Raw genomic sequence first — 21,635 nt, forward strand, 5'->3', positions numbered from 1 at the left:
GACCACATATGCAACCTAGCATTGTTGGTGTTCGACATCCGCTCACACTCTGCCTTCATTCCTTCATCAAGTGAATACAGTCATTCAACTATACTTTGAAACTTGGGTCTTGGGTACACCCTGAGCTGACCAAATCTAAAGTGATTCTGGATCACTGAAGCCTACGGCATAGATCAAATGCTTAAACACTTCCAAAGGCCATATGTTGAAACCTAATGTTCCAATGTGATGGTATTTGGAGTGGGGGTATTTGGGAGGGAGTTTAGTCATTAGGACTCCACCCTTAATTGGAATCAGTTACCTGATAAGAGAGAGCCTTAAATGGTCCTTTCTGCCATGTTAGGACACCAATAGCTAGCTGTCTATGAACCTAGAATCTGCCTTGATCATGGGTTTCCCAGCCTCTAGAATTTTTAGAAATAAACTGCTATTGTTTTCATGCTACCCAATCTGTTATATGTTTGTTACAGTACCCTAAGTTGACTAATGCCTTCTCAAAATTTGTAAATTTTACAAGTTATTATGATCTCATAGAAATAGCAATGGACTAAAACAAAGAAATATTAACTTAATCTCACTTATATGAAGCAGTTCCATGGAGTTTAGAGTATTCCTAGAGTAGATTTGCTCTTTCTTTGCCTCCTTTTACTTAACAATAAATTAGGAAATAATGATAAATACTACTCATTGAACGTATACTATGCACAAAGCACTGTGCCAAGTGTTTTATATACATCATGCCAATTGACCCTCAAAACACAAATTCCTAAGCCCTGAATTTCCCAATGAGGAACAGAGGATCAGAGGTTAAGCAAATTGATCAGGGTCACAGAGCCAGACATACCTCAAAAATAGAACTATACGGTTCTAGAACTTTTGTTCCTTCCAAATCCTCTCATGCTGTCCTGGGTTGTAACATTATGCTATTCTAAAGGGCTAAATGGACAGTATATCTAAAATACTTTCAGGATCATGATAATATTTTTTAAAAATCCAATTATCTGTAATCCCTTTAATCCATGTCAGTAAGAGACATTTTCCTAGTAACTAAATCCAAGAAGTCTTTCATGCTCCCCTACGTGCATTTTGCCATATCAACAGGAACACCCCTTTACCTTTCTTAGTTAAGATGCACCAGGGAGGAAAGAAAAAAAAAAGAGCAGACAGCCACAAAGATATATAAATTTGGAAGGCAATACTGCATCATGGTTAAAACATGGGGTGGGCTCTAGAGTTAAACTACATTGTTCCTGTCTCCACCAACTGCTGCCAATGTGATATGGAAAAAAAAATTACTGAACCACCTAAACATGTATTAGTCTATTTTCTGTTCCTATAACAACATTCTTGATGCTGGTATTTAAAACAAACAAAAGAGGGGGGTTGTTGAATTAGCTCACAGCTCTAGAGAATCAAATCTATACTGCCAGCATCTGCTTTGTTGGGGTGAGAGCCCTCTTGGTGGTGTCACAGCAGGGGCAAAGAAGTGGAAATGGCTTCATGCAGAAGAGACTAAGCATGCGAAGTAGTCTTGCTTTACAACAATACATTCTTGTGAGAACTGTCTTCCCAAGATAACTACACTAACTTCCAACACCTCCAATGACATAGTCACTTCCCACTATGTCCTACCTCAGAAAGCTTCCTCTGCCTCCCAATACTGACACTAGGCAATACTGAGAAACACAGTCAAGCATGCCCAAGTCACAGCATCCTGGAATCCTCACCTAGTCATCATAACAGTAGTGTTCACTTTCTAGGTTGTTAAAAAAACTTATATTAATCAAACTTTAAAATATTTAACGCAATGATTAACAAGGACCATCAATTGTTAATTAAGTCAGCAGTTCTGGAAAAAAAATCAGGCAACCCTAGCTTTCATGTCCATTCTTCTCCTGCTTTCCCTCTGGCTAGGTATATCACTAACAGGGCCACAGATACGTTCAGGAGCCCTGATATGGAATATTGGAAAGGCTGAGTAATTTAGGCAACTGTTTTGTGAAAGAGCAAAGCAGTTGTGACTCTTATGCTATTTTTTCTTTGTCAGTCCTGGGGCTTGAACTCTGGGCCTGGGCGCTGTCCCTCAGCTCTTCAGCTCAAGGCAAGCGCTCTACTGCTTGAGCCACAGCGCCACTTCCGGTTTTCTGGTTGTTTATTGAAAATAAGAGAGTCTCACAGACTTTCCTGCCCGGGCTAGCTTTGAACCATGATTCTCAGATCTCAGCCTCCTGAGTAGCTAGGATTACAGGCGTGAGCCACCGGAGCCTGGCGACCCCTCCTCTTAAGATTCACAAACTTGAGACCAAAATGGTCTCTTCACTTGCAAAGAGACAACTCTCCCAGATCCCATTATAGAATCTTATATAAAAGGCAGGAACCAAGTGGCACTAAGCAACATCACTGACACCCAAAGGCCATTTCATTACTACAGGCACAGTAATACTACTACAGGCACAGTAATACTTCTCCTAAAGACCCACTTCTATCATTTCTTTATCTTTGACTCATTATTTTGAAGCTGCACACAGTTTATAACTAAATGTCTAACCTTCAGCTGTCTTGCTGTAAGCCAATGATAGACAGGACATGAATAAATAGGAAATCTGTTTTCCCTCTGAAATTGGTTCCTGATCCTCTATTTTGTTGGGCCCGTGGGGTTTGGAGTTTGACAGGTGTTAACCAGCCTTCATAATCCAGATCAACATGGGCATTTTATAAATAGCTTAAGCTGGCTAACTACCTCTGAACTGCACCGTCTTGCAGTAGAAAAACAAAATGAACAAACAAGCGGACAGCAAAAAAAGCAACACAAAAATAAAATGAAATCAATAAATAGTCTCATTCTTATACTTCAGATCCTGTTGAAAAGAGATAGAAAGTAGATTTAAGGGCTACTTACACCAGCGTCTGCGGTCAGTGTCAGCAGTTGTCATATTAGAGCTAATGGAAACCAAATTCCAAACGATTTTCCACCTTTCTCACTGAAATCTGCTGCTACTCCTCTTATCCCTCTCCATTAGACCTTGTACATGGCAAGCACTCAGTAAAAAAGTGGGTGGATAGACAGATAGAAAGCAGCTTGGATTAAACAAAATAAATTTATTCCAATAGTCTTGTCGCTTGAGCAAATGGTAGTGATTCAAATTAAAATGACCTACATGCTTATAGTCTCTCTGCATCAGACGAAAAGCTTCTTGAGGGCAGGGATCATATTGTTTATCTTTTTCTTCTCAATATTGAAACATTTTGTACATGCAGAGTAAATATTTCTTGAATTGATGAATATTAGTAATTATTAAAATAAAACACTGATTTATAGCTCATGTGTCTGATAAGTTATATACATTTTATTTAATCTTTCTAGATACTAAAAAGGCAGCTACTTGTTCTCCAAATTGATGCTTTCCATTCCACAGCATAAAGCAACTGCTGGGTAGCAGCAGCCCAGCTGGGGATTAGAGCTTCCAGACGAGATGCATCTATAACTAGGTTGAGCCATGTAGCCGTCCCATACCAATAAGATGTAAATAAAAATTATGTGCTGGTTGCCACCAGTGACTCATGTCTATAATCCTAGCCACTCAGAAGTTTGAGACCTGAGGGTTGTCAAAGCAAGCCCAGGTAGGAAAGTCTATACGGCTCTTATTGCCAACTAACCTACCCTACAGACACACACATACTCTCTGTCTCTCTCTGTCTGTCTGTCTGTCTGTCTGTCTGTCTGTCTGTCTGTCTGTCTCTCTCTCTCTCTCTCTCTCTCTCTCACACACACACACACACACACACACAGAGCCAGAGTTGCTGTGGTTCAAGTGGTAGTGCTCTAGCTTGGAGCATACAGCTAAAGGACAGCACCCAGGCCCTGAGTTCAAGCCCCAGGATGGGCACATAAAAAATTATATGCCTTCAGGCCGAAATTTTCTTAATAGAGACCCAGGAACACAATAAATCAAAGAAGGTTGGACAAATGGGATTGCATGAAGCTGCAGAGCTTCTGCATGGCAAAGGACATAGCTAGCAAGATCAATAGAAAGCCCACAGATTGGGAGAAGATCTTCACTAGCCATACAACAGACAAGGGTCTCATATCTAAAATATACTTAGAACTCAAAAAATTAAATCCTCCAACAACAAATCCTCAAAGAAAAAACTGTCCAATAAATAAGCGGGCTAAAGACTTAAAGAGAAACTTCTCTGAGGAGGAAATAAGAATGGCCAATAGACATATGAAGAAATGCTCAACCTCTCTAGCCATAAAAGAAATGCAAATCAAAACAACATTGAGATTCCACCTCACCAGTTAGAATGGCTATAATCAAGAACTATAATAACAGATGCTGGAGGGGATATGGTCAGAAGGGAACCCTACTGCATTGTTGTGGGAGTTTAAACTTGTTAAACCACTTTGGAAAGCAGTATGGAGGTTCCTCAAAAGACTCCACATAGAGTTCCCCTATGACCCATCAATCCCACTTTTGGGCATTTACCCAAATGATCACAAACAAGACCACACTAAAGCTACCAGCACAACTATGTTTATTGCAGTATTATTTACCATAGCTAAGATATAGAACCAACCCAGATGTCCCTCAGTAGATGAATGGATCAAGAAAATGTGGTATATATATATATATATATATATATATATATATATATATATATATACACATACATATATACATATATGTGTGTGTATATGTGTATATATACATATGTATGTATATATGTATATATACACCACATTTTCTTGATCCATTTATATGTATATATACATATATATATATATATATATATATATATATATATGGAATTCTATGCCTCCATCAGAAAGAGTGACATTGCCCCATTTATTAGGAAATGGAAAGACTTAGAAAAAATTATATTAAATGAAGTCAGCCAGGCCCAAAGAAGCATAGGTTCCATGGTTTCCCTTATCCCTTATTTGCAATAACTAGTATATGTCTGGGACAAGCAGAAAAGGTCAAAAGCTATGTACATATGATGATGTATATAAGATGATGCTTTAAGTGAAATGTACATAAGATGATGTTAAGTGAAATGAACCCCAAGATAGGGACACAAGTGGTTTTTTCTTTCTTGCTATTTTTTCTAACGTATTTATAATGTACCATGTGATTTTCCTTTTTCTTTGTATGTTCCTCCCCCACAGTATAACCCCTGTTTTCACTGTATTTGATGTCAGTGCCCTGCATCTTATATATATACTTCTCTAATTTGGGGAGGGAAGGGAACAAACAAAATGCTTAAATAGGGATACAGGTTGACCCATTGTAACAAGGAGATGTACAAGACACCATGTTGAAAAACGAACTTCACAATTTATGCAGGGGGGGATGTAGTTGAGGAGGTGGGTGGGAGGGATGGGATTACAGGGAAAAAACAAAGGAGGAGGCAACAATGCTTGATAAGAAATGTACTCATTATCTTGTTCATGTAACTGTAACCCCTCTGTACAGCATTTTCACAATAAAAAACTTATTTTAAAAATTATGTTCCTTATTACCTACATTAAGAAAATTTAATGAATATTCCTTTGTTATAGTCTCTTTCCACCTCTATTTAAGGACTACTAATCATGAGATCTAGCAGATGCAGAGCCACAAGTAAAAGGAGCCTATGTTTCTAAATCTCCAAGTAGAGGAAAACTAAGAGCACAGTTAAGAACATGCTGGGCTGGTTAAGAAGCAAATAGATAATAGCAACACCCTGAAATGTAGGAAGTTACTTGTTGAACTAACCCAATCCTTGCTCAATATAGCCCATCAATCTTATGAAAGATTTATCAGATTCTCTTTTTTTAATGAGACTCAAATGAGTTAAATAACTTGCCTAAAATGATACCTGAGTAGTGGCGAAGCTGAAGTTCAAGCTCAGGTCTTCCCAACACCAAAGTCTTTAAAAAGTCTTTCACAAGGATATGTATCAAGGGAATTGGGTGTTGATAATAAATGGATGCACATCTAAGAAACGATTACCAAATCCAATCCAGAAGTCAGACCAACCTTTCCAAATCCTTCCTCAGCTGGGTCAATGGTAAGCATCATGTCAGCAAGGACCATAACAATTTTGTTCATTACTAGTATATTCATCATGCGATATAAGGCCTGGCTCTCAGTAAGTACTCAATAAATAATGCATGAAAAATGTTAATTAAAAAAACAAAAATAATAATGCATGAAACTTTGCTGAGTGGATGGACAGAGGGAGGAAGGGAGAGAGGCATGCTTGGAAAATAAAAATATTAAGAGACATCTGATAAAAGAATGCCAACCACCTCTTCCTCATCCATCCCACAGCCTCTTACCTCAAAGGGGAGTAATATCCTCACAGACTGAATTATATCTTCTTTCTGGGTTTAATGCAAAGTCTCTGTTGGCTTGCTATGAATCTATAACCTTCCACATGAATTTCAGCAAAGATACCTCTATGAAAACCTAACATTCCTCTCCTCTCTCAAGCAGTCAAAAGGTAATCAACTCAACATCTATATTCAAACTGGAAAGGTTTGAGGGGTGAAAAGGTACATTCTTTTAGGCCAATAAGACAAGATGTAGGTATATAGAGGTAGAGGAGAGATGAGCAATCAACCAATAAATAAAATTAGCTAAGAAACCATCCAATTATCCAAGAAAAGTGATGGTCATTGATCGTAAGTGATGAAAGACAATAAATCTAAGGTTGACCATAAAAACCTGACCTGGGCAGAGATACAAGACTGTACACCAGCTCAACTAGCCCCACTTTAGCTGCAGGAAAGTAACTTGGGGGCAACTAAAGACAAGAGTACCACACAGACCTGGGGAATTTCTGGGTCCTATATCTGAAGCTTCCAAAAATGAACTGGTTATACTGGGCCAGCAGTTCTTAGATTCCAAGTGTGAGGCTCCCATCCTAGTGTCAAAACTGCAATACCCATTCTACCCTCTGGAGGAATTACTTCAATTGTTATAGCCCGTAACTACTTTATTAAATAAATGCTATGACCCATCTCACCCTTTTCATGTAGATGGGGATCCTGAGGCTGACAGAAGCTGGGTGAGTTGTATGTAATCACAGAGCAAGTAAATGGCAGAGCTGAGATGTGAGGTTCAGAACAAAGGCCAAATTGTTAACCACTAGGCTCTGCTGACTTGCTGAAGAAAAAGCCACTATTTATTCAATAGCGCTTTTTAATGTAGTTATATTTATAAGTCACAATTGCATCCACATACTTCAGAAAAAAATAGGCTGTGGTATATATTTGTGGAAAACATTACTTGGAAACAACCGATGTTGGGAGTAGCCACGGATCTGCTGATCCACTGCCCAATAATTCCAGAGGTCTCTTGATTGAAAACCACTGGAATGACTGGTTATTCTTGAGATCTATCCCTGCTTTCCATATACATCAGTCTATTCTTCTAAAATTTGAACTCAGGGTACGTGAGTGCTTGGCTTCAATTTGGTTTCAGACCAGTCACTGCGAGGGATTGTTGCAATCACGGAACTTTCCCCATCCTTTATTTTCACCACTACATGGTGAGACTTAGATTTGATCTAATACCCAGTAGGGAGAAAGAAAAAAAAAAAAACACCTCACCCAGATGAGTCTATTTATTAGAGAAGGACTGGATGTCTAAATTATCCCAACAGACAAAGCTCTAAGAAGGAGTCATATGGCTGATCTCATCAGAAAGAGGATGTGGAAGTTCAGTCAATAGAAAAGACAGGGATAAACATTTAATATCTCCATTGGTATAGTCTCGATATAAAGGATACACGTAAGTGACCAGCACTAGAACAAAATAATTACTTAAGAAGAGAAGAAGGCTGTATGTCTCTTTCCCAAATGGAGAATGGGGAGGGAGTAAATAACAGAGTACTGTGAGCACCCCACAAGAAGGAACTTCTAAATCACAAAATACTATATTTATGGTGGTTATTAACCAGAGCTCAATGGGGATCCAGATTCAGTATCATGATGTGTCACCAGCTGAAGAAGCGAGGCAAAGAGATACATCCCCTAAACAAGCATGTGGGTTGGTTTGATCTTTTGACTATTGTTCTATTTGGAAAACAAAAATCATAATAATCATATAGCAATGTTCTTGGCAAAGCATTTTAAAAATAATTTCTCCGCTGAACATTGAAAATAAAAGCCCCCACACACATCAATTCTTCCTCATTATTTGAATCGGTAGGAGATGCAGGGAGTGTGATCTCAGAGGGCAGGGACTGTGTCTCCACTCCAGGCAGGTTAACAAATCCTTAGAATGAAACGGCCTAGATTATAATAAGGTCTAGAGACTGGAGTTTGGATTAGCTCCAATAGGTTCAGTAAAATTATAGTTGAGGGCCAGTGTGGCAAGAAGGAAGCCAGAGACTCTTTGAAGATGGTAATTCCAAGTCTGCTTCTGAGCAGATATGGAATCATTTGGAGAATGTGTTCTCTTCCCTCTCCTCCACCTTCCTGTTTGGATCCACAATTCCGTGGCCTCCCACTGAGCATCCCTCCATGCCCTTCAAGCCAGAAGGACATGGCTCCACCTCCTCTTCTATCCCCCCTGTGGGGCTACGGTCACCATGACCCTTCTTCCTTTTTCTTCCCAATTCTGCCATAGTCTCTCACATCTGCACCCCTGAACACCTGCCCCTACCTTCCGGTCCTCCTTCACTATCCTGGCTAAATATAATTTGTTCCTGGTCTCAGAGTCATCATCAGTTTCTTCACTGTCCTCCCATCAGATTAGGTTAGGATCCCAATTAAAAGTTCTCCTAGCACCTTCACACTCCTTTACCACTAAATTGGAGCCTATTTTTATATGTGTCTTTGCTAGACAGCAAGCTCTAAGACATTAGGAGCCATCTATCTGCCCTGCCTTCTCCTGAGCAGTCAGTACTGTGTGTGTGTGTGTGAATACAGAACGTACTCAGTAGCATTAGCTGCCTCTCTCCTAAGTCTTCCCACACCTCATTATAGGTTCCATACATGGGTATCAGGCAGCCTTGAATGGGTCAGATCCCAAGGTGCAACATTCTGGTTTTCTCCTCTCGCTCATGTTTGATTAAAACTGAACAACAAGCTGGCCATATTGGTACATATCTGTAATCCCATCTACAGAGATGATAACAGAAAGATCATGAGTTCAAAGCCAACCAGGTAAAGATAGTGCAACTGTATGTCAAAAACAAAATACAGCTGGGCACCATTGGCTCATACCTGCAATCTTAACTACACAAGAGGCTGAAATAGGAGGATCACAATTCAAAGCTATCCCAGGCAAGAAGTCTCTTATCTCCAATTAACCACCAAAAAGCCAGAAATGGAGCTGTTTCTCAATGGTGGAGCACCAATGTAGAGTGAAAAAGCTAAGGGACAGTGCCCCATGCTCTGAGTTCAAGCCCCAGTAACAGTACAAAACAATCAAAAGCAAAGCAAAAAGGAAAGAAGTGTGAGTCAATGGGTAAAGTTTATGCATGAAGCCCAGTACCAGGAAAACAAAGAAAACTTCAAATGCAGCTCCCTTATAGCCAGTCACAAGTCTTTAGCTGAAGAATATTTCCCCAAGGGCCTGGTGAGGCCACGGTGAGGAGGAGAAACACCTCCCAAACGGAGGCAAATCACAGCCACTGTAGTCCTGCTGCAATCTGAAGTGTGAAACTAATGCAGACACACCTGCCATTCTGCCTCCCAATCACTGTCCCCAGGGTTGAAGGCCATGGAAAAAAGCTGTGGCCTTGAACTCCTTTCTTAGCCTTCCTGTCACCAAGGCCAAGCTCCTGACAGAAGACTGGCAGCCAAGAAGAAAGGGATTGAAAGACAAGGGGGAGGAAGCTGAGCTCAGCGAGATCTCCTTGGTGCAAGGTCTCTCTATTCATGCATTCCTGCTGAGGAAGGGGCCCCTGTCTTTGGTCCTCTTGTGTGATATGTAGATGTGGGAGAGAGGGCAGCCCTCTGATCTGTGCTTTGTGAGAAGTGGCAAGAGGAGTAGACAGCCAGAATAGAAAGAACCAGAAGGTCAATAAATGGGACTGCAGAAGAGGGAATATTTTCATTGCTAATAGAGTGAAAAATGAACCCCTTTTGTTTCCATTTTTACTCCTGGAATTTCTTTGTTGTTCTTTTCAATAGTAACAAGAGAAGATTTTACAAGTGGTGATAAAATTAGATCTTCTATTAACAAGAAATAAGATATATCTTTTCAATTTGTAGTAAAATTCCGTCTTGACACAAAATGGCAACTAATGGAAAAATTACAAATTAGCCACCGTTTTAAGAATTTACAACAGTGAAGTTTATCTTCACACTTGCAAGTACTATAGCAATAAGTGGCTATGGTTGGCTGAGGTCCACAGAGCCATAGCATCTGAAGATTTTCAATTCTTATACAGTACTCGGGGTGCATTATGCATATCCTAATATTTATCTCATCAGAAGGAATTACTATTCAATTATTTGGCATTTTTGCTACATTGTTTCATAAAATACTTGGAGAGGAAGCTCGCTGTAGAAATAGCATGGGCTTTAGAACTGTTAGAATCAGTTGGGTGCTGGTACTTATACCTATAATCCTACCTATATGGGAGGCTGAGATCAGAACATGCACGATTTGAGGCCAGTCCAGGTAGAAGAGTCTATAAGATTCCATCTCCCTGGGGATTAAACTGGATACTGTGGCGTATGCCTGTGATCTCAGCAATAACAGGAAGCCTAAAGTAAGTAGATCCAAGCTCAGGTGCAAACAAGACTAAAGGTGTAGTAAGCTTAAGAGCAGTGGAATACCAGCCTAACAAGTGCATGCCCTGAATTCAAATCCTGGTTGAGGGGGGAAGGTTGTGGATAATAAAGTTAAAATAACAATCCCCCAACCTCAGCATCGTCAGTATCTGCTTGTCACAAACCTGATGTTATAGTTGGGGCAGGTGTTACCTTCATTTGGAAAGAGAAGCTTCATAGAAGAAATCATGTCAGAGAAAGTTTGTAAGGTCACACAGAGAATGCATGTGAGGGCCAGGACCAGAACCCAAGTCATCAGCCCACTATATTAGACTGTCTCTATGTAAGCTGCAAACCTATTTTCCAGCAAATAATAAAGAATCTCATTTGTTCATATCCCAGCTTAATGGCCCTAATATGCCTTAAGAAGCAGCAGGGGGCTGGGAGTTTTACTCGGTTTTTGAGTGAATGCTCAGCATAGACAACACCCTAGGCTCTATCCTCAGCACCAAAAAGAAAAAGCAAATTCTCATGGCCAAGATCAATGGGTATGACTACAATGGACCTTGCATTAGAGTTATGGAAGTCAAGTTCTAAGCCCCAATTCTCACCTCCTACTTCTAAGACCTTGGTCAAGGTGCTTAGACATTCCCACCTCAGGTTTCTCTTCTATGAAAAAAATGATAAGTTTGGGTAAAATGATTATCCTCCATAATAACGTTATCATCTTCTATTGTTCAGCGACTGAGCTGTAGGACTTAGATTTCTGTTCATATATTGTCTTTCATATCAGCACACCCTCTGGGTCTGTTCAACATCTGTCCTGGCCCACTTCATCCCTTTCCTTTGCAAATTACCTTGCTCTCAAGGTGTCTGCTATTTCCTGACTTCCGTGATACATGCATTAAATAATGCATTGAACTTTCACCTTGTACACAAACGCATTATTAACTATGAACTACATTGAAAACATAGACACAAGTACACAGATCTCTTCCTGAATGAGGAAGCAGGTTTTTATCCAGAAGATGGAAAGATAAACACTCCTCCTAATTTCTATTCTATCTCGGAGCTCTAGAGAATGAATATTTATACTATATCCTCTCTGCTTTGCAAACATGCCTCAGATTTTTCGCCATCCCTTCTCACTCACATATACTTGTGCACGTGTGTGGGAGTGTATGTGTTGAACATCCATAAGATGGGAGTTCAAGTCCTAGGAGGGTGGTCTTGCTCAGAAAGCACCTTGCCATTCTTTCTTTCCCTAAATCACGCTGAGTAAATGTGAAGCCAGGGAGAACAGATCTCAAACCAAACCACTGGGGATGTCAAAGCTTCCTTCGTTGCCTCACGCTTTTCCTCTTCTTTGCGGACACCAATCCAATTTTGGTCCCGCTATGTTCTTTCTATCAATGGAGGTAGAAAAGAGTATTTTAGGAAAGAGAAAGATCTAGGGCCAGTTCCTTCCCTTTAGACCATAGTAGGTGCTCGATAAATGCCTGTTGAGTGAACCAATGCTACATCTCAATATAGAAAAATGACAGAGTTCATGTATTTTTTTTAAAAAGGCAAAAATTACTTATTACCCAAGTACTAATCCCAACTTCACTGCCCATCAACTGCTAGCTGGCATTCTCTTATGAAGCCCCTCTGAAGGAAATGGGCTTGTCTTCACCCCAGAGCTAAGAAGGTATCTTTAAGCTTTATATTTCACCCTTTGCCTTTAGCCTACCAAAACAAGAACTTGCATTCTAAGCACAAAGGAAAGCAAAGAAAATTCTGCATCCTAACCCTTTCTCTCCCATTACTCACCCATCTGGGGTGAACACGCAACTGGAAGTTGCATTACAAGTCTCAGTGCTGCTCCCCAGTGTGGAGCTAGAAATGAACAAATCTCCTGGGAGGAGGAGGGCGAGGTCTACCAGAAAAAGCAGGGAGCAGCTCTGCTGAAAGGAAGAATTCGAGGTCTCACAAAACTCCCACCCACAGATCAAAGCTTTGCCTTCCTTGTCCTGCCTCAGAGCCGCTGGGTGGCTACAAGTCCCTCCTATTGCCTCATTCAACCCCACTTCCTCCATCGCAAAAATGACAAGCTCTGTGCCTCCTCCCTGTACTCACCCTTTGCTTACTGTACCTCTCCCTTCACCCACCTAGAGAAAAAGAGAGGTCTGTAAAATCCTGCCAGGCTCCCTGGTGCAGAGGAACTATATAAATACCCAGGGCTATCACATTATTACTGCAGGGATTTAAATTGGGCTGAGCCCCCCCCAAGGCTACATACGCAACACCTCCCCCATAATCTCAGCACCAGAGAGACAGTGCTCCCAGAGGAAAAGTGTGCTTTCCTAGATCTTTAACTGCTAGGGAAACTCGTATGTTAGGGCAGCCGTCTTACAAAAAAACCCTCTAAAAATACCTATCGATATATATTTAGCTCCAGATATCTTCCTCCTACCAACAGGCTTCGGGCTAAACCACTCTGCATATGCCACTGGTACACAGTGGCAGCTCCCAGCTCTTCTACAGCATTCTCTTGCCTTTTCTCCTCCCTGTCCCCATTTTTTCATCGTTTTCCCCTCCCTCTGCTGGGTTACATACATTCCCCTAAACTCCAGCGAAAAACAGTGGCACCCTTCTCTTTTCCATGCTTTGCCTCAGAGGTAAAGAAAAAGAAGACAAAAGACTTGCACAGCATCCACAGCAGTTAGGAGGAGGATCGCCGCCTCCTGCTTCTAGCTTCAGATGCTCCCTGCTGCCTTCTGGTTCAAGTACACACTCCTCTGCATGGCCCAGGCTGGTTCTTCTGTTGATCTTTTCAGGCGTGTCTCTCACTATTCCCTTTGCCAAGGGCCCAGAGATGTCTTGTCCTCCTGTCTTTCTGTACACTCTCCCACCTCCAAGTACTTATAAACACAGCATTCTTCCTCCCAACCAATCCCTTCTCTTTCCTCATCCAGCTGTCTCACCTATTTATACATTGCCTTCCAGTTAAATAGTTGTTTGTTTGTTTGTTTCCTTCAAGAAGAGCTCTACAGCTAGGTAGGTTGCCATTTTGGGTATTCATGCATGTGGCTCATTGCTTCTGGTGGGGAACAGTCAAACCCCACACCCATCACACCACTCTGCTTGGCACACTGACAGTCTCTTTACTGTCTCTTGAGTGACTGGGACAGGGGATGATGATGTTGGCAGGAGGTACAGACCCACCTGCACACACCTCAGTTAAGGAAAAACCAGAAGAGGCAAGGCTGGCAAGACTGACAGCAGAGCCTGTTCTGAGCCGATCTTCATGTTTTGATGAGAAAATAGGCCGGACCACCATCCAAGAATGGCGTTGTAATGTCACCAGTATCTTAACACACAATTGAAAACAAGGATTTCCTAAATGAGAAGGAACAGCACAGAATCCACCATTGGGAAAGGACCTAAAGATGCAGAAGAGAAACAGGGAGAGAAGCCTGTATTTCTCCAGCAACAGAGGAACATTTGGTGCCACTGCCTACCTAGGGAGGTACTGTGGCTCCAAGAGGGAGCTAAGATGCTGAAGACACATAGGACTGGGTCGCAATCCCAGCTTTGGCATATGCAAAACTCCCTTGTACCTATAGCAGATTTGTTCTAGGACCCTCTAGTGGATGTATACGAACATAGGCAATACCAGATCCCCAATAGACCATGTTTTATTCCTAGTATGCACACAGGAAGGCAGAGTTTAATTCAGAAACAAACACAGCAAGAGATTAGCAATATTAATGACAATATAGGATATACTCTAATGAAATTACCAATAGCACCACTCCTGTAATTTGGAGCCATTATTAAGTAAGGTACTGCGGTGTGTTGAGGTACCGTCTGATTAGATAGAGGCTAGTATGCTTCTGGTGGGTGAGCAGTATCCACAGTAGAAATACCCTGGGCATAGGAACAATTCATGTTACAGGTGAGAGAGGACACGGACACATCATCACACTACTCAGAACATCACACCAGACATAACTCAGGAAATGTTTATTTCTGAAATGTCCTACTCAGTTTTTTCACACTGTGATTGACCATGAGTAGCTGAAACTGTGGGAGGCTAAGCTATAGACCTAGGGCCTACTGTATCAGCCATCTGAATACGAGTGAGTTGTTAAAACTGTGCCTTAGCTTACTCAATCTAAAATGGTCCTGGGTAATAACCCAACCTAATGATTCTTATTTTTCAGTACAACATTTTAGGATTAGAAATAATGTTGACAAACAAGGTAGCTTAATCAATGGCAGCTTTTATTACACAACAATTTGGGTGACAGCACTGATTTTTTTTCCCACCTCTCTTTCTACCACCTCTAGGACTCTAAGTGTCCAAAATTTAGCTTTATCCTGACTCTCAGCAATCCCCAAGAAACAATCCCCAAGAGATAGCATGAAAACCTGCTAAATAGGCCCAGATGTCAGAAAGTCCCACACTTCCTAATGGCCTGTGGTGTGTGCACACAGCTTTTATTTCCCTAACACAGTGGTCAAGATGTAAACTAGACAGACAGAGGTGGAAATTCAGATCCCAGTGAGACTCAAGAGGAGGTGCAGGAATGGACAGCCTCTTTTCTGCCCAAGCCCAGGCTTCCCCTAACATTCTCCATTGTATCCTATAGAGGATAAGAAACTTGAAATAAGAAAATGATCCCTTCTACTTAGCATTGACTATTGACTATATGTCAGGCACCGTACATACAGAGATGACCAATGGTCCAAGGCAGGAACTCCCTTATTCTCTTCATGGTGTAAGAGAGTCATTGAGTTCTCATCCTCCTCGGTCATTATCCATCTATTTCAGGTTTTATTAAATTAAGACTAATGTATAATAGACATCAAGTAGTTTGGAACACTCCAATTTGTTTGACAAGTATTTAGAAATATGCATAAATGTTCTCATTAATCCTGAATTGTTACAAATTCCAAAGAGATATCAAGTTCTGTGATACGAAAGTTTGTTTAAGGGACAGTCATGGTAAAGACTGCCTATAAGCCCATCTAGACAGGAAGTATAAGGGAGGATCATGGGCCAAGGCCAACCCTGGGACCAAACTTGAGACTCTATCTGTAAAACAACTGTTAAAAAGGCAGGAGAGACTGGAACAGCAGCCCAAGTGGGAGGGTGCTTGCCTCACAAGTATAAGGTCCTGAGGTGAAAACCCAGAACTGAAAAAAACAAGTTGGTTAAAAGAATGGCAAACTCACTATCTTGCAGCACAAATGAGAATGTTAAATTCCGAGTTTCTCAGTCCCAGCTTTTCCTTCCACAATCAATACTAGCTTTGCTGGATGAATCAATGAGTGAATAAACAAGCTAGTTAATGAAGAAATCAGCTGGAACTTCTCATGTGGTCTTTATGCTTCAAACCATATTATTCTGAGGGCGAACATGTCCTCTCTGGCAGGCAATTGCTTTGAAAGCTCATAGGGAGAATTCTTAGGAGAAGCGTATCAGATCTTGTGCTTCTAAAACCACACAGGTACCTTAGCCTTGGACAAGGACCATTTTCCTGATTATGTCGCCCTTCCCCACCCCCAAACAAAAGCAATGCCTCAAGAAGAATATGGAATCAAAGAGCTTTAAGACCACAGAACCTTTGGGGGTTATAAAGTTAATGACCTAATGATATAGGAATGAAGAATGTCAAGGAAGAAATTTGAAATCACATGATGTGAGCTCAGATTCTATGAACAGGGCCTCCTATCATATGGCATATTCTCTCATGCCTCAGTTTCTTCATCTGTAAAATGTGGATAAGATCCTTGCTGTGATGTGAATATCCCTGACAAAACTCATGTCAAAATTCCATGCTGTTCTAACAGGATTAACAGTGGGAACTTTAAGAGGTTATCAGGCCATGAGCAGATCAAGGCTGCTCTCACCAGAATAGAAAAATGGGTTTGGCCCATTTTTTTCTCTTTCTTTTCTGTCCATCATCACCTTGTGCTGCTCTCCACCATGCCATGATTTGGCAAGAAGGTTCTCAGCAAGTGCCAGGGCCAGGCTTTTATCCCAGCTGCCAGAATTCTCAGAAATAAATCCCTGTTGTTTAAAACAGTCTTAGATATTATGTGATAGCCACAGAAACAGACTCAGACAATCCTTTTTATGGGATTATGGGGATCACATGAGGTAATATACCTAAATTCATTCTCTCAGAGGTGGGGAATATCAGCCCATGGGCTGGGGAAGGCCTGAAAGATGATTTGGTTGGGACAGGACAGACACACCTCCGTCTCATTGGCTGCCAGAGCCCCTCTGCCTAGATTGATCAGACTATGAATGTCACCAATGGCCCTTGTTAGGAGAAAGGTGCCCCAGCCCTGTATCCTCAACACCAACTTACAGGCATAAGAATACTAGAGGGTGGAAAGTCAGAGGTAGTAAACAGAATGAGGTGGCCCAAGGCCCCTAAATGCTTGTCTCAGCAAAGGTGAGTGAGGAGAGACCCTGATCTAAGCAGGTGTCTGACAGCCTAGCACTCACCACCCTTCACTCCCTTCTGCCCACCACTTACAGACAGCTGAGAAGTTGTACAACCTCTGCCCTGAGATGCTGTGCCATGCTATACACATGCTGTGCCTACAGTGCAGGTATCAGGAATTCTGTGTGGCCTGGAGAGAAAACTGCATGGGACACTGGTGGTTGTTGTTGGTTTTTTGTTGTTGTTGTTGTTGTTTTAAATCAGACCTGAATTTGATGATATAATCTGGACTCCTGAATCTGCCATGGAGAAGCAGGTGATCTTTGGATAATGACAGCATCTCTGTGAGAACTAGATGACTCATCTCTGGAGTCTGCTTTGCCTGCCTTGCTACCTTGGTGTTACAACATAGCTCATTGAATCTAAGACCCCAATAATTACAAAGTGCCCCATAATTTGATGTACCATAAGAAAGGAAAAAAAAATATCATCAACTACATTCTTCCAGGCTGCTATTATAAGACTCTGGCTGATTTTGCAGATGATATGCATCTTAAAAAGAGAGACAATATAGTAGGTAAACATCCTGTGTGATGATAAAAACAAATGAGGTTATCTATGCAGGTGAGTTATAACCAAAATGCTGCGCCCTCAGCAGGGAGCTCAAGAGCGTCACCCCTTCCTCTAGAGAACATTCATTCACATGTGAGTAAAGGAGAAGGAGATTCCTAGTTGCTGGGCAGAAGGCCAGGCAGTAGGTCTAGAGAAGGACCAGGAACAAAGCCCTATTGGCTCAAATGGAAATCAAGAACTTTTTTTTTTGGGGGGGGGGAGAGGCTGAACTTTGAGCCTAGGTGCTAGCCCTCCATTCTTCTGCTCAAGGCTAGCGCTCTACCACTTGAGCCACAGTGCCACTTGCAGCCTTTTCTCCTTATGTGGTACTGAGGAATGGAACCCAGGGCCTCATGTTTCAAAGGCAAGCACTCTACCACTGAGCTATCCCCACCCCCCCACCCCCCGCAGTCCAAGAAAGGGCTTTTTAAGGCCATTCCACAGAGCCAGCAAAGCCTGAAGAGCCACTAGGATGGGGAAGATGAACACAGACAGGTTAAGTGACTTGGTTAGGCTAGGACAACTCCTGTCCTGACATACAGGTAAGGAACAGATAGCCCCCCTAGCTGTGCCAACATAAGGATCCTGCTGGCCCCCATCAGTCAGCTCCCTCAACAACATCATAACCCATTCCTGCAGCTCTTTCCATTTCTCTCTTGTCTAGTCAAATGGTCTGCTTCCTCCTACCCTCACCCCTCATAGTTCCCACACACCCCTACGCACATACACCACCACAACAGACTGCTCTGTAAAGTGCACTTGCCCTAACTGGCTCCAGGATCCCTTCTGAATGCCAAAATTAACACATGCTCACATTCCTTATATAAAAACGGCATTGTATTTGCATATAACCTATGCACTTCCTCCCTCTTGAATACTTTAAGCCACGTCTAGATTACTTACACTATTTAATGCAGTGCAAATGCTGGAAAATAGCTGTTTTACTGTATTGTTTAGAAAATAATGGCAAGAATAAAAATCTGTGTATGTTCAATATAGATGCCTTTTCCCCAAATATTTCCTATCTACGCTTGATTGAATCTGCTACATAGAATCCATGGATACAGAGAACTGACTGCATTTCAACCTGTCAAAGTTGTCTGCTAAGATGTGACAAACAAAAGATGCATGTTGGAGCATCTTTAATAATTATTTATCATCATAAAAAGCCAGAAAGCAAACTAAGTGTTGTTGAATAATGGCAAAAATGAGAAGCAAGCTGTGTACATCCATTTAACAAACTACTGAACAGTCATTACTGTTTTTTACTGAAGCAGGAGATAATGGGTGATAGGAGGATGGCATGTTGAGAATGGCAGTGAAATTACAAGCATTTGAAGGGAAGCTTCTTTGGCATTTAAGTGCTGGGAGAAAAAAGTCACCAAAAAAACCCAGAATCTCTCTTAATCAACGAACTGGTTTTTTTTTTCTTCTCTTCCTTAGGGTTTTCTGTATTTTCTTTAATGAAAATATGTAATCCTTTAAAGCTAAACAGAAGGGACAAAACATTCAAATGGTCTCTGATACATACAGAAATGTGAGTGGCCAACCTTAACATGTACATATTACAGCACTTGTCTTCTATTCTCACTTAGGCCTTTTCAAGTGTAATATTTTCTTGACTTTAGAGACACTTAAAACATTACCAAGCTGCTGTTTTCTAGGATGATATACTTATGTAATACTATACATAAAATGTACCTTCATCTATGAAATCATATTTGAAATGAAATTTTTTAGGAAAGTAACTTCCAGAAAATACTCTTATAAGACAATAGTTTTTTGAAAAGAAGAAGAAGGAGGAGGAGGAGAAGGAGGAGGAGGAGGAGGAAGAGGAGGAGGAGGAGGAGGAGGAGGAGGAGGAGGAGGAGGAGGAGAGGGAGGGAGGGTGGGAGGGAGGGAGGAGGAAGAGGAGGAGGAGGAAGAGGAAGGATCACCCTATTTACTTATCCACTTCCTATATTGAAAGGTTAGCTGTTTAGGAGCTATACAGCAGTCCATTTTATCTGCAACTATTTTTCTTTTACTCAATTGTTATAAGTCTAATGATCAAGTACACAAGTATTTCCACCAGAAAATGGATAAATGTAGTGATTTCCAGGCCTTTGCTCTTCTCAGACTTTACCTACACCCACCCTATTACCTGAAAAAAAAAAGTTAACTATTTTCTCTTTTTGTTGGACCTATCATAATGTTGACTGCAAATCTCTCCCGCTTTGGCTTTCTATACCACTCTTCTCTTGTTTGAGTTTGAGATACTGTCCACTAGGCAGCTGGATATGAGCATTTCCATACCATGTCCCTTGCTACCACACTCACATAGGACTGCCTACCTCCCCAACAGACACCAAGAGTCACCCAACTCAAGACCCACAAACCCTAGAAACCCAGTACAGCAGACCTAGCACCACCTTGCCAAGGCCTGATACATATCACATTTGCTGCCGATGGTGCTGACTCCACCCAATGTCCCTGAACTATATTAATATCCAAAAGAAGGAGTTATCAAATATTTAACTAAATGTACCACCAGCATGTGTGACACTCCCGTGACACTAGGTCAGCCCCAATATAGCACTGCTCTATTAGTTTCAAAGGAATGATTTATCAAACATTTTAATAGGATTCAATTTTAAGCTATAAATACATATAGAAATCTTTTTTTTTTTTTTTTTTAAATCTGTTCTCGGAGCATGAGTCTTAATTTTCAGCTCAGAGAATATGGTTTGAGGTCTACTTCAAATCCCCAAAAGGAACAGAAACATCACAAGGATGAGGCTTTTGGCTCATCTCTTGGGGAGTACCTGTCAGACTAGCACAAGTCTGCTTACTTCAGTGGAAAGATCCACCCCTCCCCCAGAAAATGGGTGTTCAGCAACTTTAGCCATGCACAGATTGGGAAGATAGATCTTCCTACGTATCCCATGGCCTTTGCCTAAGGCCACACACATTTCCACAGAGATGGAGATTCGGCACACATCTGCCTACTGGGTACCCAACTCCCTCTCTATAATCCAGCCCCTTGAGGAATCTTATCCTTAAACTTTTTCTTCTGACTCCATTCCACAGTTTGTTGTCTTTCCACCCCTGGGTTCTCTGCTCCAGCCATTTTTAGACACCACAATGTCCATACCCAGACACACACACACACACACACACACACACACACACACACACACACACACACACACACACACACACACACACACACACACACACACACACACACACACACACACACACACACACACACGGAAGAAGACTCACCCACTGAGGACCACAATAAAGTCCATCACATTCCAGCCATTGCGGAGGTATGAACCCTTATGGAAGATGAACCCCAGGGCCACGATTTTGATCCCAGCTTCAAAGCAGAAAATCCCAATGAAATACGGTTCTGTTTTCTCCTGTGAGGGTGAGAAACAAAAGCACCAGTGAGAGGAAGACTGTGCTTTATCAAACAGTGGCCAAAGTATATCCTGGCATCTCCTGCATACGTGTGTGAAGCCTGCCCTAGCCCAGGTAGAAATGGGCTGAAGGACAAAGGGGACTGTAGGCTTTCTGTGGAGCGCACAGAGCCAGAGGGCCAGCTGTAAAAATGGACAAATGTGTGGTCACACTAGGGACTAGACTTTTCTCCCCTGACAGCACCTGAGGGCCCTGACTTTGTCAAGAGAAGGCACATCTTCATTGCTGATCTTTGTACTGGGTAGAAATTTTGGGGTTTTCGTGCTCAGTTGATCAGCCCAGGGCCACTCACTCACATATTTAGACTTCAAGTGATTTATTTGCTCTCTCCTGGGGAACAGATATGTGAATCATTCCTTTAGGGAGAATCTGGACATCAGCATTTAGCAAGTTCA

General features: G+C 41.6%; 1 protein-coding gene across 3 annotated transcripts in view; it reads right to left on the reverse strand.

Annotated features, from left to right (window-relative positions):
- The window catches only part of Cacna1e (calcium voltage-gated channel subunit alpha1 E), a 308,059-nt gene that overhangs the window by 257,448 nt on the left and 28,976 nt on the right, over positions 1 to 21,635 (reverse strand). For all 3 annotated transcript variants that reach the window (XM_042674388.1, XM_042674389.1, XM_042674387.1), the window contains exon 3: positions 21,040 to 21,179. In XM_042674388.1, the coding sequence (XP_042530322.1) occupies positions 21,040 to 21,179 (140 nt within the window). The remainder of the gene's footprint in view (positions 1 to 21,039; positions 21,180 to 21,635) is intronic.

This window comes from Dipodomys spectabilis, unplaced genomic scaffold (genome assembly GCF_019054845.1).
Source record: "Dipodomys spectabilis isolate Male_0828 unplaced genomic scaffold, ASM1905484v1 ptg000019l, whole genome shotgun sequence".
In the NCBI taxonomy this organism is placed as follows: Eukaryota; Metazoa; Chordata; class Mammalia; order Rodentia; family Heteromyidae; genus Dipodomys; species Dipodomys spectabilis.